The sequence below is a fragment of the Cyclopterus lumpus genome, chromosome 24, assembly GCF_009769545.1.
Source record: "Cyclopterus lumpus isolate fCycLum1 chromosome 24, fCycLum1.pri, whole genome shotgun sequence".
NCBI classification, from domain to species: domain Eukaryota; kingdom Metazoa; phylum Chordata; class Actinopteri; order Perciformes; family Cyclopteridae; genus Cyclopterus; species Cyclopterus lumpus.
The window spans coordinates 9749731-9766418 of NC_046989.1; the positions used below are offsets into that span (position 1 = coordinate 9749731).

A 16688-nucleotide genomic window follows, 5' to 3' on the forward strand; every position below is an offset into this window, starting at 1 on the left:
TCAGCCTGCCCTGTATCTTGTCGTCTCCTAAAAGATGTCAGTTTGAGTTTAATTTTAACCTTGGCTGGAGCTTATCATTGGGAATGAGTGCCAATGTGTTGCAACTTAACATCACGCCTGGTGAACGGGTGGAGAATTTGACAATGATGAATTCAAAAAGGAGCCGGCACAGAGTTTTTCTCACATACAACGTCACACACATAAAAAAACATGAATTCTACAAGTGCTGTTGGAAAATTGCTCTGCCACTCTGCCATAAAAGGCCTTTTTTCCCCTCAGAAGCTCAGTGGAAAATAGTTACTCCTTCTGCAGCACAAGTTATTATTCCAGAACTATGACTGTTTTTTTCACTTTTTGCCTCAGTTGCACAAAGATTGGTTGAAAACAATCTTCAAATTGCTAATCTGAGGACATTCCATCAGTGTGAAAATCAAACCAGACTCATAATCGTTCTTTTCAACGTTAATAATGAGGAGCTTTTGACAGAAAGTAGCAGCAGACTTGCTCCAGCCGTCTCAGTCGGTTCTTTGAGTCAGAGACAGGATGTTGGTCATGCAGCACGCCCTCGTTATACAGTATCACTCCTCCTCGCCAGTCAAACAATAGGATCACTTTGTGACCAGTCCTCGTTTTGCACATGTGTGCTGTGGAATATTGCAACAGCCAGAGAGATGTGAGCAAAGGGTTTCTTTGCCAGAAAGCACTCATAATTTAGTATTGTGTTGTTGAAAAATCAGTAGGTAGTTAGTAGGAATTACCCCAAGTAGCTGTAGCTTTTGATATTGCATCAAAAGACTCATTATTGTTTCCAGTTAGAGTGGAAATGATAAATGGATAACCCGATTAGCAGAAAAGTTATCTGCACTATTTTGATTATTGTTTTCGTGGCAAGCGTCATGATTTACTCATTTTCTCTGTCTTACATAAACCAGTACTACAAGGATTGGTTGAGCTTCAGAAACAAACATGTAGTGTTTTAGAGTGTACTTTTATTTTTCTTGGCAGTAGTTGACTGAATCGTTACCGTAGCCAGACTCAGGCCTGGGAATGTGTAATTCTATGAGGGTTGTTCAGCAGATTAGGTACCTGAGTATGTCACCTTAAGGTTAGATTCCTCAGGCCTTGCCAGCGTCTGTAAAGCCTTCAAAGGCCTTTTCATAACTTCTCGCTGTGCTGGAAAGAAACCATCAGTGATTCATTTAAATTTATTGGAAAAATTACCTCATTGATTTCTGAGGTGCGATCTCATCATCATCTCAAAGTTGCTTTTCCTTGAAGAGCCGTTCGTGCATTCTTTCGAGTAATGTTACCTTAATCTGGTCGAATGTAGTGAAGTGCCTGCATCGCCTTTCTTAGTTGATATTGTATCATATGTCTGCCACGACAAACTGTTTCCACTGTACGCTTCTTGCCTTCTGTCTGTGAAGAAGGTGATGGAAAATAATATTATCTGGAATATGTGTCTTGACTTTTTAAATTCATCTTTGTATCCAGGTGACGTGGAAAACTAACACGAAGGCTTCTCCATGTGTGTTTTTGAGAGACGAAACAATGAAGAAAATAAAAAAACATTGTTTGAATTTCTCCGGTTGCAGTTCATAAAATGTGAAGTTTTACTGCAACTCTTTGTCACATATCATAATAAATTGAGTACCTTTTGGACTTTTGGTGAGATAAAACAACAATGCCACCTCGGGCTTTGGGAAGTTGCGATTTCATAGATTACGTGAATAATGGCTTCCTCAGCAAAAAAAAAAAGAAATCAGCCGATTAATTTATGATGAACATAATTATGTGTTGCAGTCTTACTATATGTTAAGACTTTGTTGTTTCTTTCTTCTCTGTGCAGGTGGTGAAAACCGTCGGTATACGTGAAGTGTGGTACTTTGGACTTCAGTACATGGATGGCAAAGGTTACTACACTTGGCTAAAACTGGAAAAAAAGGTAAGACCCACCTTGAAAAACACATGTTTTTATTTGATAATTTTCAGATTCTTGAATTCTTTTTTTTTGTTGCATAAATAAATACACACATACATACATAGTCATTTCACTCAGTATCTGTCCCCCTCTCAAATTGTATAAACAATAAAGAAAGAATGCATTCTTTCTTTGAGCTCCAGTGTTTACTTTTCAGTCAATCAGTAGCCACCGTATTAACCTACGTATATTCTCAATGTTCTCTTGGGGTTCCACTTCCAACGTAGCAGCTTATTTTGTCTGGTTTCTGTCTTCTTGGGGGTCAGAGCTCATGAACGCTGCTGAGGGTGGATTATTTGACAAGAGCGTGAACTCTTCGTTAACCAGAACTGATTTGGTTCTTCTCTGTTGTCCCTGAGTAAACACAGGTTACTGTACCTTCACTAACTGTTTCTCCTGAGCGGCTCACAATCTAAACGTTAACGTTTTTATGCGAAAAGCAAATCAACCGAAGGAATGAAGTCAAGTCTGCAAATGAGCAGAACTCCAGATGTTTAAGTTTGTTTTCATATCACAATTTCTATATTATCTACTAACCCCTGCAGCCGTTTTAGACCAGTTAGTTCTGCACTAATAGTCTCTTGTAGAAAAGCTCCACTGATTTTAAACATCAAAGTCTATTTCTGGGTCTTGAGGAATGTTGTTAATATGTGAAATAATGTATAAGCTGCTTGAGGCTCCACAGGGTGCTGCGCAAAATCTGATAAACTGCGGCAAGTGATGTCACTTGAGTCAAAGTTTGAACTTTGTAAAATAACTCTGACCTGATCGACTCTGTAGCTCAATATTTGCTTAAAGCGAAAAGCTCGAGGCTACATTAGCCGCTACTGGCATAACAAATCGGAATCTCAATAAATAACTGGCGGTCAAGTTGCATTGTGGGTAACGTAGGCACTAGGTATTGACAAGGAGGACAAATGTGTGGAAGGAAAACAACAACATCTCTGATTGTGATGCATCATTTTTGCACTTTTTACTTTTAAACATGTTTTAAACATTGTGAGTTTGACAATGTGACAGGAGTGCAATGCTAACTTACTTATTTTTAAATGCACACATGATTACTAGCACTTATGGCTGCACTACTACAGACTGTATAACATATAATGGATAGATTAAGATCTAGTCTGATGTATGGTTTCCTGATTGAAACCAAACTAATCTATCTAGGAAACTTCAAAAGTTGCCTATTTGAAGTTTATAATCATAAACAACGGCTCCTGTGAGAGAGTGAATGGGCCTCAGGCAGCAGCAGTAAACTGTACACTGTGTGCTGACACCGCGCTGCAGCTGACCAGCACAAGGCCTCGCTTAAACTGGAATATTCCCTGCCCCATTCTCTCCATTAAGACTGCTTAGTTCCTGTTTTGAAATTAGAGGAAGAGGGTATTCTGTAAACATGTACTGTAGCTTGGAGTTATTTAACTGTATTTCCACTACATGAGAGCGGTAGATCCCCTTTCTGTCAGTGCCCTCGAACTGCGGAACTGTAAGCTGTTTCCTAATCTAGGAAATGGTTTTAAAAAGACATGATTTTTACTTATTTATGATTCATACTATATTAAAAAAGATTTTTAAACCATCAGAATTCCCAGATGATCACATCCTAGTCTTAATATTTACCCATTTAGACTTGATAATAAGACTTGTACTTGCAAGTACAATCACAATCCAGCTTGTTCAGCTGGTTCTCTTCTTTCCCAGAGTTAGATGACTAGATTGACGCCAGTGTCACGTCTGTATGTTGCTGGAGCCAGCAGCAGGTTAACTTAGCATAAAGACTGGATACAGGGCCAAACAGCTGGCCTGGCTCTGTCGAGGACCAGCTGCAAAGCAACAAGCGGAGAAGAGCGGAAAGGCACTGCTACCGGCAGCAAATAGCCGCGCTGTACACACACACACAAAAATGAGATGCGACTTGTTGGGGAGCTTCAGAAACAAGAAAGTGGTATAAATATTCTCATCTAATCATTGGCAAGATACTTTTAATTTGCCTATTTCCCAAGATGTCCGACTATTGTTTTACTGCTCACGCGGTACTGTGTGTTAACTATGTTGTAATTCTTCTCCAGGTGTCGTCCCAGGACGTGAAGAAGGAGAACCCGCTGCAGTTCAAGTTTCGGGCCAAGTTCTTCCCAGAGGATGTGTCTGAGGAGCTGATCCAGGACATCACCCAGAAGCTTTTCTTCCTGCAGGTGAAGGAGGGTATCCTGAGTGACGAGGTTTACTGTCCACCAGAGACCGCCGTGCTGCTCGCCTCCTACTCTGTTCAGGCCAAGTTTGGAGACCACAACAAAGAAGTAAACCAGCCTGGATACCTGCTGTCTGAACGCCTGCTGCCACACAGGTGAGATATGCCAGTAGCTGTGCAACAATAAGTTAAGCTTTCTGTTGTTGCAGAAAGCAAGATGCTATGTAGTGATAGCCTTGGCTTATTAGAGGAGGAAGATCTCCAATCTGGAAGACAAAGAAACAAACAAGCAGATTAAGTTTCATTTTTAAAAACATCTAAAACATTTGAATCCTTTGTGTGGGTGTTTGTGTGACATATTGGTCCATTGCCAGTGAATACATTTGTCAATTGAGCTTTCGAGGCATCCACAACCTAAACCACATTTAAGATATCAGAGTATCTCATTGTTTGCTTCAGAGCAATTAAGAGATTTAGATTGAGGTTTTATTAGATGATGTCACAGGCTTCAAAGACTCCAATGAACACTGTGCCAAGACGGTGGCTGTGTTCTTTGCATTTCTCACTGTTGAAGCAGGTGATTATTTGGGTGGTTGTGTCTGTGACTGGTGACAAGCATGTACAATTGTATCTCTTGTCATCGCCTGAAAAGGTCAGGAACATCCAATGAGTTTGAAGTGTTAAAAGAAACAGCAGCTCGAATATGCCATCAAGTACATGATGACGTCTCTTTTTAATTCCTGTGTGACCTGTGTCTCAGTCAGTGCTGTTGATTTGTGCTGCACAAATTAAAAAACGGTGTAGTTGGATATGAAAAAGAATACAGAAGTGTATGTGTTTATTGTAGACCCACCATCGGCTTAATAAAAAAGTCATACTTTTCAATATCAGATATTATTAACGCTGCCTTGCCAGAATTATGACCATGATCAGACTTTCTGTTCATTTGAGAGTGTATAATGAACGTAACACACAAAACAAGAATAACATGGGTTTATGGGTCTTTAGAATGGGTCATGAGGGTGTCCAAGGGTGCACACAATGCATCAATCTTGACTTTGAGTCGCAGTGTGCTGCTGGAATGCCAGCAGCACACACCCTATTGTGCCTTTCCTCTCAATCTGATGCACTGCAAGTCACAGTGGGGGAAACGCACGCTTACACAAAGCTGGACTTTGCACAATTCAATGCTTCCATGATAACGGAGACCATGATGTTATTCCTCAAACCAAAGCCAAAGATACTCGGCTGTCTTGTCTGCTCGTGGTCATGTAGCTGATCTTTGCTGCTTTCTTCTCCCTTTCTGCAGAGTTCAGGAGCAGCACAAGTTATCCAGAGAGCAGTGGGAGGAGAGGATTCAGGTGTGGCACGAGGAGCACCGTGGGATGTTGAAGTGAGTGTGTGTTTTTTATGTAATCTCCCTCAGTGATTTAATAAGAATACATTGAAAGACTAACTTGCTGTTGTCCTCTGTTGATTCTTGCAGGGAGGACGCGATGCTGGAGTACCTGAAGATCGCCCAAGACCTGGAAATGTACGGAGTTAACTACTTTGACATCAAGAACAAGAAAGGGACAGAGCTGTGGCTGGGAGTGGACGCCCTGGGACTCAACGTTTACGAGAAGGACGACAAGTAAGCACTGTATTTTGAAACAGCCCTGCTGTGTCTGTCCTGTCTGTTTCTGAATGAATGCTGTTACAGAAGCTGCCGCTCTGAGAGACAGAGTTAAACCAGCTGAGCCGGGTCTACCTCTGTACTTATTCACTATTCCTGTTTCTCTGCAGACAGTACGACAGGAATAACGAGCACTGACAAATGAATTCAGTCTTTGGGAGGAGTATCTCCAAAGACAGATTGCTTTTATGTGTCTTTATTATCTAAAATCTAAACTTTGGCCAGTTTGAACAGTTCTTATCTTGAGGTTTCTGGACACAAGGATTTCCGTCTATGCTGTATAGAATTGTGCTTGCATCATATATATGGAAATATATAGAATACATAATTTGTTCACACCACTGCTGATACAGATACAATTGCTACTCTACTAAGCTACTTATGGATAACAACTTACCCTTTGACGCATAAAGTAAACTTTTTGTGCCATTTATACTGACGATCATTTATATGAAAGCCTTTCGATACATTTACAGAACATATCTTCTTTATTTTATATTTATTTAATTTCCCCCCTAAATTAGGGCTGACTCTAACCCCAGACTTGTCCAGGTTCACGTCTGTAGTTAATCACCCCCCCATTTCTGTTTAGCCACAGACAGTAAGACAGAGAAGAGTAAATATTCCCCTTTTGTATTTGTTTGTTTTGATGACTCTTTCTTTGGCATCGTGCTTCACGGAAAACCTTCTTTTGAGGATCTGTGAAAGGGTGTTGCCAGGCTCTGGTTTATAGGGCAGGACAGTTTGGGAGGTAATCACCCTCTATTTGGTGAAATGAGTACTGAGATCTTCTGTGGCTGCTGGCCTTGTCTGTGGGGTTACTGGAGTTCTTGAAGTGTGTTAAAGGAGCACTTCATCCCAGGTGCCTCTGTGCTGGAAATCCTTCCACGTCACGTCTCTAATTGAACCTTTACTGGCTAATTCTTTGTCATGTATCAGAAGTCTAAATTATTTTGTTACTGTAACTGCTTTTTTTGGTAACGTTCATCCAGTCTCTCATGAGACAATAGTAAGTAAGTAACTGTAGTAACATTTAGAGGCTGCACCGGGTCCTTGTGTCCCCGTGAGAGTCGGTCTCTTTATGTGCTCCCTGGGATCAGGAGAGAAATGCCTCTCCTCCACGGTGCACTCTGCTGTAACCATGGCTACGCCGACTGGTTTTTCAAGCTGTGCGGCACTTAAGAATGTGAGGCTAACCTACAACACTGTCTCTCCAAAGAGGGCAGCTGGCCCACAATGCAGCAGTGCAGCCGAGGCTTTGCTCAGACACAGCCTGTTGCTGGTTTAACTCCTTCGGCTCTCCTGCTCTCCGAACCACAGCACTGCTCATTTTAAAGTACGAGGTTTCCTGGAGACAAGGTGTTGTCGTAGTTTTTGGAGTTAAAATGGAAAACATTTATAAATTTAAGCTTCACTGAGAGGATTGGCTGCTTTTAAAAAAAATATTGTGTGATAACTAAATATATTTGGGTTTTTGATGACACTTAGTATAGTTTTTAGTTATACTTTAGTTAGACTCAGTTGTAACCAGACTGAACCTGAAAATATTTGTGTTAATGGTCCCATTAACTGCTAATAATCCTGACTGGTTTATTCTCATACGTTAGTATGAGACTTACCAATGAAATCCAGCTACATTTTCACCAACCTTTCCCAAATCACTGCAAACTGCAACATTTCAAATACAGCATCACTACGACATACATTTCAACAAAGAAGGAATCCATTGAGAAAGCACGCCTCAATAACCAATACAAATAGTCAATCGCTGAGATAACTTCCACATTGTTCTCTCAATTCCATAAGCATGTGTCAGGGTGAGTAATTGAGTGCCATTCCTGTTTAGGCAGTACGGTTTCGCAGCAGAGTTTCGGATGGCTGCCTTTCTAGATTACCACACTATTGGCTTGTCAATGTTTACTGTGCTACTTTGTATTGTGCTGAATGAGATTGGCTTCCGTTCACTTTGTCTGGCACAATAGATCGGCAGGCCACACCCCAGATTCATCCCATACTCAAACACTGGATTCATAAATCCATCCCGAGAGTTTTATCAACACCACAGTATGAAGGATTTGTCTGAAATTGTCTGGTATTTGATTATGTCCACACAACACTTTAACTACATGCGTTACTATAATAAATAGAGCTACAACTAATTATCATAATCGATCAATTTAAGGTGCAACTTCTCGATGAATCAATTCATATTTTATTTTATATAATGTGAAAAATTAAACAATGAACCGGCAAACGGGTCAAAACCCAAAGATATTAAATTAGTTGTGCTATATGGAAAATGAATATAGTAAATGATCTCATTAGAGAAAAAAAAAGCAAGATATTTTCTAACATTTGCAATATTTTTCAAGCAGAAAGAATTTGTAATTAAATTAGTGTATAATTACACCAAAGCTTTTTGCCTCAGATTAATAAGATTAGCCTTTATTTGTAAAAATGTGTCTTGATAATACGGGTGACAGAGCAGTGGGTCGTGCCAGTTAACATCATTATTACATTGTGGCCATACAAGCAAGTGAGTATCACAGTCTAACGTCCGTGTACATGTGATCACTTCCTCAGACTGACCCCGAAGATTGGCTTCCCCTGGAGTGAGATCAGAAACATTTCCTTCAACGATAAGAAGTTCATCATCAAGCCCATTGACAAAAAATCTCCGGTGAGTAATACTTCTGCAGTTTTTCGTTCTCAGACACGCTGACACTTTGAAAATACTTCTCTGAAAAGTCTCCTTTAAAATCTCCTCCATTTTAAGAATGTTTCTCTTCAGATAAAATGAAGCTTTCAGCATATTAAGTTTCAGTGTGCGTCTATTCTTTAGCTCTCTTTGTACCTGTGGCATCATGTTTCTCTGTAGAGGGACATTAGACATATCCTCAGTCTGATCTAGCATACTAAATCAGCTGCCTTCCAAATAATGCTCATAGTGAAGGATTCCCAACACTCACAAAAGTAAGTGTTATATACGTTATCTCTGTAGCTCAGGCTATCCTATCTTTTACTGAGTGGAGCAGTCGCTACTGTTTGTTGCAGTGATCTGTATTAAAAGCCTCCCAGCATCTGATCAGTAATGCAAAATAACAGGCAGCTAAACACTTGATTCCATCTGATGTTTGATCACTTTTTCTCTCTTTCATATTACTCATGTCTGTTTCTTCTTCCCCAGGACTTTGTGTTTTATGCAGCAAGACTGAGGATAAATAAACGCATCCTGCAGCTGTGCATGGGCAACCACGAGCTGTACATGCGTCGCCGCAAGCCAGACACGATTGAGGTGCAGCAGATGAAGGCCCAGGCCCGAGAGGAGAAGCAACAGAGACAGATGGAGAGGTACCAGACCACTTTGACTAAAGGAAAAGTGTCCCACGATCACAAACACTATTCAAAATAATAGAAACTCTTCTTTTAACCCTTTAAGACTTTATAATCTATTTGACAAGGATAAATAATTCAGTATTATCTTATAGGGTTTTAGCTTATATTATATATATTATTTATATTATCATTCTTCAAATACCTGGTGTCAAATAATTAATTCTGAGAAAACTTACAGTTGTCTAAGATTTAGTTCACAATGTGCGCATTTATGTTGTGATAGTGAATCTTTATTTCAGTCTTTGAAAAATGTGTGTGTGCATATGTATGTATATGTCTATATATATTTATATGTATGTGATATGATATGTTGGACAAATTATTTTTCAAAATGGGTAAGGCTGCAAGAGTTTAAGGCTGCATCTACAATTATGTTCATTATTGATTAATCTATTCATTATTTGGTTTATAAAAAGTCAGATAATAGTTATGAACTGCCTGTCAAACCCAAGGTGACGTTTTGTCCAAACAATACTCCAAACACAAATATATTCAGTTTATAATCGTATAAAACAGAAAAAGGTGGTGCTCCATGAAGTATATATTAAGACCAGCAGTGCACTTCTGAGCACTTTGACCTTGAGTTCTTCTGTCTGAACCAGCTTTACCAATGGCAGGTCCTCTTCACATGTAATGCTGTTCAACATGTATATATAATGTAAATTCATGGGGCAATAACCCACCGTTCTCTTTTCAAGTATGGGAAATGTGCTTCCCAAATGATCTGAACTGAAAGTGGACGGATGTTGACGCTGGTCTCGGCTACAGCTGTCTGTCCCGTGCAGCTGTTCAAACATGGTGATGTAAAGCCGGGAGACAACCCAGTGAAGACCAGTGGGTGAACCATTTGGTCCCCAGCAGACTGAGTTAGGGTTCGGACACAGAAGGTCACAGTGACAGAGGCTGATGTCCAAACTAGTAACTAGATAGTTACTAGTCTCCTATGATGGCTGATTTTAACACAATTAAACCCTCAGGGAGATGTCTGGAGTATAAATTGGACAATGAGGGCCACCATTTCTTTTGGCCCTCCAAAAGAAATATTTGGCCTCTTGAAAACAGTGGTCAGCTGCAGCCCTAAAAACCTTTATAGAATCCCTGTTATTCACATCTTGCAGCTGTTACAGGATCTTATTGAAGCCATGTCAAGGCCTCGCTGACTGTCATTTGTCAGCCGTAACTATGCATCCACCATGTCAGCTAACGACGGCTGTGTCTTATCTGCAGGGGACAGCTGGAGAAAGAGAAGCTGAGGAGGGAGGCCATCGAGAGAGAGAAGGAGCAGATGGAGCGAGAGAAGCAGGATCTGGTGATGAGGCTCTATCAGTTTGAGGAGAAGACCAAGAAGGCGGAGAAAGGTGAGGGGTGTGTGTGTGTGTGTGTGTGTGTGTGTGAAAATAGTTTGAATATGAGCGTTCATGCGGGTAGGTGAACGCCAGGCTAACAGGCTAACACGGAAGAAGAAGTCGACTCTATTAAAGCATCTGTTATTTACTTTAGCAGTGATGTCATCCGTGTGTACAGTATGATACCTGATGGCTTGTGTATTTTGATTATATATTGTCCAAACCAGAAAAAAAACATTTGGGTTTTTACATCTAGTTAATGATTAACAAGTATTCTGCTCATAAATTAGTGCCAAATTATTGAGTGTTTGAATGTTGAATTCCAGTTAATTGTAGTTTCTCACCCTGAATAGTTACAGACATTTGCATATAAATAGACCGTTGTCTGTCTATCTTCTGTTCACTACGGTATCTCCATTTTAACACCAGGGATACCCCTCAGTAGAAGGATCAAATTGGGCATATTTAGTTTTTGTAATTACGATTTTCTTTCATCCGTGATAAGACTTGAGAAACACTCTGGTTTCTACATCACTGCACCCATGACGGAAAAAGTAATGTGCGCTAAAGCACACAATGCTCAGATGTTTTCGGGATCATGTAGCCTCTTTTCAAAATGAAACCATACATTTGTGATTTGTGAAGATTTACAAACAATGTGCTAGAAACCTGGCTTTAAATAGTATTGAAAATGTAATAATATTTAATAATGCCAGCCGTAGCCTTTACAATAGAGAGAAAAACACTTTGGGTTACTTAAGGTAATGCCCGGTTCTTTGATAACAGAGAGAGGCATTTCACCACCACATCCCTGCTGACGGGGATGTGACGTCACTGACAGACATCGGGAAACACAGAACGGCGTCATGGTTCTTGTTTTAAAAGAATTGTAGTTAAAAAAAACGGCTTTCCTTGACGTGCTAGTAAGGTAAAGATGTTTATTGTCATTGTAAAAACATACAACGAAATTAAGTTGACGACTCATCAGTCAGTACAGCAGTAACAGGTAAAAACATGTATAACAACATGTCTGGGTTTTAAAAGTCCTGAATCTTCTTCCTGATGGCAGTGGAACAAACAGAGAGTACCCCGGGTGTGTGATGTCTTTGTAGATGTTTCTGGCTTTCTTCTACACGGTGTCCAGGTCAGAGAGGGTAACTCCCATAATCCTCTGTGCGGTTCGAACCACCCGGGCCAGGTCCCTCCTGTTCTTTGCTGTGCAGCTGGAGCACCACACAGTAAAGCACTGGCAGGGGATGCTTTCTATCACACTTAACCAGAAGTTCAGGGGGCAGGCCAGCTTGTTTTCGCTTCCTCAGGAAGAAGAGCCTCTGCTGGGCTTTCTTCAGCAGGTGTGATGTGTTCAGGGCCCAAGTGAGGTTTTTAGTAATGTGGAGTCCCAGGAATTTGATGCTGTCCGCCCTCTCCACCTCCTCCCCACTTATGTAGAGTGGAGAGGATGTGGTCATCCTGGATCTCCTGAAGTCCACTATGACTTCCTTGGTCTTGGTGGTGTTCAGGACCAGGATGTTGTCCGAGCACCACTCAGCCAGATGTTGGACCTCCTGTCTGTAGTGTGTCTCATCATTGTTGGAGATGAGTCCCACCACAGTGGTGTCGTCGGCAAACTTCACTATTACTATTACTAGTACTGTAGCTGTGAGCTTTGTCTCATATCTCTTCCATGTCTTTATGGTAGATCTGCAGGACCAGCGCCAGAGAGCCATAATGCTGGACCAGGAGCGAAGGAGAGCCGAGGAGGAGGCGGCTCGTCTGGAGGCCGAACGCCAGGCAGCTCTGCTGGCTAAAGAGGAGCTTGCCCGCCATGCTGAGGACCAGCAGAAGAGTCAGGATCAGCTGGTCGGTATTTGTAACAAACGTGTGCAATTCTTTTGAAACTTTCAACCAGGTTGCAAATACTCTGTGGGTATATGATTAGCTTGGTGTAGTGTGTTGTAGGTATGTTAAGAAAACCTGTCTGGTTGTTTTCTCTTTTAATGAGAACATGTGCCTCACATGTCCATCAACGAAATCTTGACATTTTGTTTACAATATCAGATCAGTTAAAACATGCTCTTACTATATTCAGCTCCTTTATACTTGAACCCCATTAAGACGCTTGTGCAATGGATTAAGTCTGAAAAAGACATGTGAGAGTTGTGTCATCAACGTTTTAAATGTGTGAACTGCGCCCCTGTGTTTCACTGAGGGACCAGTTTGTCAGCTGAACACCTTTAACACAACAATGTAAAGCCATGTCACAGGCTGGAATGTGTGCAGTACTTTACAAGCTGAGCCTCCAGTTAGTTCAGTTCCAAACTGCTCACGTTGTTGTGATGATGACAAAAAATTCGCCACAACACCTGCCGGGTCTTGTTGGCTTTCAGCAGGCAGCTCTGCTCCAAGGAACTATTGAGTTGCCCTTTTATGATAGTCCTGTGATCATAAGTACAGTAACTTAGAGTAGCAATAGGACTTGATGCCTTTTTTAAGATGTTGAGAAGGTGTTTTTTGTGCCTGGCTGAGCGCAAAGAAAATGTGGCAAAGTTCAATAGATACAGACTTGATCAAGTTCAAGATTGAAGAAGGCGACTTAAACGTCCACTGAAGCTTTTGCACTGAAGAGACTGAAGAGAAAATTGTGGCAGATGAAAACATCATATCTGTGTGGACTATAACAAATCCTCAAATTAAGACATGAAACAAACATCAGGTTTTACAGGCGCTCCTTTAATTCCATTATCTCGTCGCGCCCTCTTCCTCGACTATGGTTAATGGTGCCTTAATGGAATCAACTCCTAATATTCGCATAATGAGATTACCTGATTTTAAAATAAATAATATGTTTGTATCCACGTATTAAGTCTGGACTCTTCAATAAGTGTCTGCTTTTGTTTTGTATCAGGCTGCAGAGCTGGCGGAGCACTCAGCCAAGATCAGCCTGCTGGAGGAGGCCAAGAGATGCAAGGAGGAGGAGGCCGAATCATGGCAGCTCAGGGTGAGAGCTTCAACTGAGGGTACCTGCGGTGTACAATGTACTGCACAATATATAAGTACATCACATTATACCTACAAGGACCGGCATTAGATTTGTTCAGACTCTTTCTCCGCTTTGACCAATTCTCTAATCTGCCAAAAGTTGTGCTAATAATCTTAAACCTAAAAAAAATAATATATATTTTTTTAAACGGAACCGCATGAGGTAGGGAGTTTATGTTTGTGTGTGTAATTAATATATTTTCGTGTATGTACTTTATATATTTTGTTACATTTAAATGTGAAAATAAAAAATAAATCAGATTTCCTACCACATTCAGAGACAAAGAAGAGTAAACTGACTCTGTGTGTTACAAATTCTTCATCCCAGGCCAGGGAGGCCCAGGACGATCTGTTAAAGACCAAGGAGGAGCTGCACCTGGTGATGACGGCGCCCCCCCCGCCTCCACCTCCCCCCATGTACGAACCCATGTACGACAACAGCGACAGCGAAGAGAACGCCAGCACAAACAGCGCCGACCTGCAGACTGACGACATCAATGACCACCGCATTGAGGAGGATCGCCTGACAGAGGCCGAGAAGAACGAGCGCGTCCAGAAACAGCTGAAGGTGAGGACAGTGCGATCTGCAGAGATAATTAAATCAACACCTCACACAGTCAATCGTGCAAAAGGTCCAGATGCATTATTCAATTCATTTTGGGTTATATGACCAATATCTTTCCTTCCAAAATGAACTTTTTTAGTAACGCGTAAACTACTGAGAGCCAGTTACATAGCGAGAAGTGAACGAGGCAGCAATGCACACAGTGAAGGGTCGCTAGAGTTACACGGCGGCAGTCCTATGGTGTGATTTTATGATATTGATAATATTTGTTTAAGAAGTTGTGTTTGCTCAAGGTTTCCTCTCATGCCTCCTCTCCTTTTTCTGCCCCCTCAGGCCCTGACCTCCGAGCTGGCTCATGCACGTGACGAATCCAAGAATACCCAGAACGACCTTCTTCACAGCGAGAACGTCCGGGCCGGCCGAGACAAATACAAGACCCTGCGACAGATCCGGCAGGGCAACACCAAGCAGAGGATCGATGAGTTTGAGTCCTTATAAAAAAAGCCCCTCACCTTTTCTGAATGGTCACTCCATCTCGGCCGTCACACACATGGACACACACAAACACGCTTAAAGTCATGTATAACACACATTTGTTGCAGACTAAACTGGAGCAGTATAAGCATCACGTACAGAAAGAGACGCTCCAGTTTTGAGCGTGCAGCGCTTTGCAAATCCCTCGAAGAAAACTTAGTGCCAAAACCTTTCTCTTTTTAGTGTTTCAGATCTTATTTGTGTATTTGATTGTGTGTCATTTGATCAAATTCAGACCAAATCATTATTGTTTTTATCCAGAGGTGTGATGAAGTAGTGGGACTAGCCTAATTTTATTATTATTACATGATGTGCACATATGATATGTAATCAAAGCCTCGCTTCTTTTAGATGTCTGTCAATCGTCGTGTAGGAAGAAAAGTAGAGTTTGTCGTTTATAGCGACAACTCGGAAAGGGGGAAAACAGTGAAAGCAAGAACATGTTTTTGTTTTACATTATATTTGAACACTTCCATTTATGTTTAATATTGCTATACAGTAGATTAAAATCATGCTTAGTTTGATATTTATGCTGTATATGGGACATTGAAAAGGGTATTTCATCTTGGTTTGTATATTTATCTACTAATGATAATAAAAACATTCAAAGATTTTATTTATTCACCATATATTTTCCTTTAGATCACTAAATTATAGAAATTAAGTGATCTAAAGGCTGCATGTTATTAAATCAGTTCAGGACCTCGGTACTTTTCAAGAGCTTTATTTTGCAGAGCAGTTCAGGGCACACTGAGTAATGTCTTTATCCTCAAAGTCACTGTGTTGACTGGGACGTTTAGGTTTGATATATTTTATTTCTCCGTGTCATGTTGCTGTTGAGTGGGAGACGGCCATGTGTGCTTTTAGCCTTTTAAGTGGCTTTTCTCTCTGGCTGCTCCTCTGCAGGAATCGGTGCTAGACAGTTTGTTTTCACTTTGTAGCCAAGCTGCTTCGTCACAAAATATATGTAAGCCTTTAATTCAGGGGGGGTCAAACTAATTTAAGTCAATGGGCCACATACAGCAAACTTGGATCTCCAGTGGGTCAACAACATCTCCAAATTTCTTTACATTTTTGATAACGTCCCTTATTAATGAGCAGTCCATCTACAAAACAGCCTGAGACGTCTCACTGACACCTGGGCTATGACTAAAGACAGCCTGCTGTTTACTGAAAACTTCCATCAAGTCTTCTCTGTTCTCAGTTGTCCTTGCAAGTTATTGTATTTTTCTCCGTGGTGAGTCTGATAGTGGGGCAGAATATTATATTCCTTTGCACTGAAAATGCCAAGCACAATGGCCTCCTATTTACCTGTACGGAGAAATTGGAAATTGGATCTGTTCCATTTTTCTTTGAAAACCCGACACTATGTGTGCACTTTTCTCCTTTCCGACAGACATTTTTCACCCGGGGCTCCCTCATGTAGCTACGCGTGACAGTGTTTCATGTAGCCAGTACGTAAGCACGTAGGATCTATAGCAGGGCATCCAGTATCGGGCCGGCTACTCGTATTAGGACAGCACGGCAGCGGTGGACAGAGAGGAATAGCAGTGCATTTAATTGTAAAGTGTTAAAATTGCAGAGATGTAACTCATTTCAATTTTCAAAGTCATCCTGTGGTCCGAATTGGACTCTTTGGCGGGCTGGTTCTGGCGCCCATGCCGTATGTTTGACACTCCTTCTTTAGTTTGAGGTGAACGTTGCAAAGAGCTTTCGTGTTGCAGCTCGGTCACAATGACGGACCCTGACAGTAGCACACCAACATCTCACTGACACTGTAATGGAAACACTTTGTATATGAACAGGATTTTATAATGAGGTGTCCAACATATTGCCAATAAAGACAATGATTATCCATAAGTGTGTTTTTACTTTATACTTTGACCAAAACACCCTGGTGCAGAGACGCCGTTCGGTTTTGGTATATTATATACTATATATATATATATATATATATATAT

General features: G+C 41.0%; 1 protein-coding gene across 2 annotated transcripts in view; it reads left to right on the forward strand.

Annotated features, from left to right (window-relative positions):
- Window positions 1–16587, forward strand: part of ezrb (ezrin b) — a 28158-nt gene extending 11571 nt beyond the window's left edge. The window contains exons 4-14 of one of the 2 annotated variants that reach the window (XM_034527326.1): window positions 1850–1945; window positions 4054–4328; window positions 5482–5565; window positions 5659–5805; window positions 8431–8527; window positions 9035–9198; window positions 10471–10601; window positions 12289–12449; window positions 13495–13587; window positions 13957–14196; window positions 14527–16587. In XM_034527326.1, coding sequence (XP_034383217.1) covers window positions 1850–1945; window positions 4054–4328; window positions 5482–5565; window positions 5659–5805; window positions 8431–8527; window positions 9035–9198; window positions 10471–10601; window positions 12289–12449; window positions 13495–13587; window positions 13957–14196; window positions 14527–14691 — 1653 coding nt within the window. In that variant the 3' untranslated portion in view covers window positions 14692–16587. The remainder of the gene's footprint in view (window positions 1–1849; window positions 1946–4053; window positions 4329–5481; window positions 5566–5658; window positions 5806–8430; window positions 8528–9034; window positions 9199–10470; window positions 10602–12288; window positions 12450–13494; window positions 13588–13956; window positions 14197–14526) is intronic. The other variant, XM_034527327.1, reaches the window with a different exon arrangement.
- The last annotated feature ends 101 nt before the right edge of the window (window positions 16588–16688 follow it).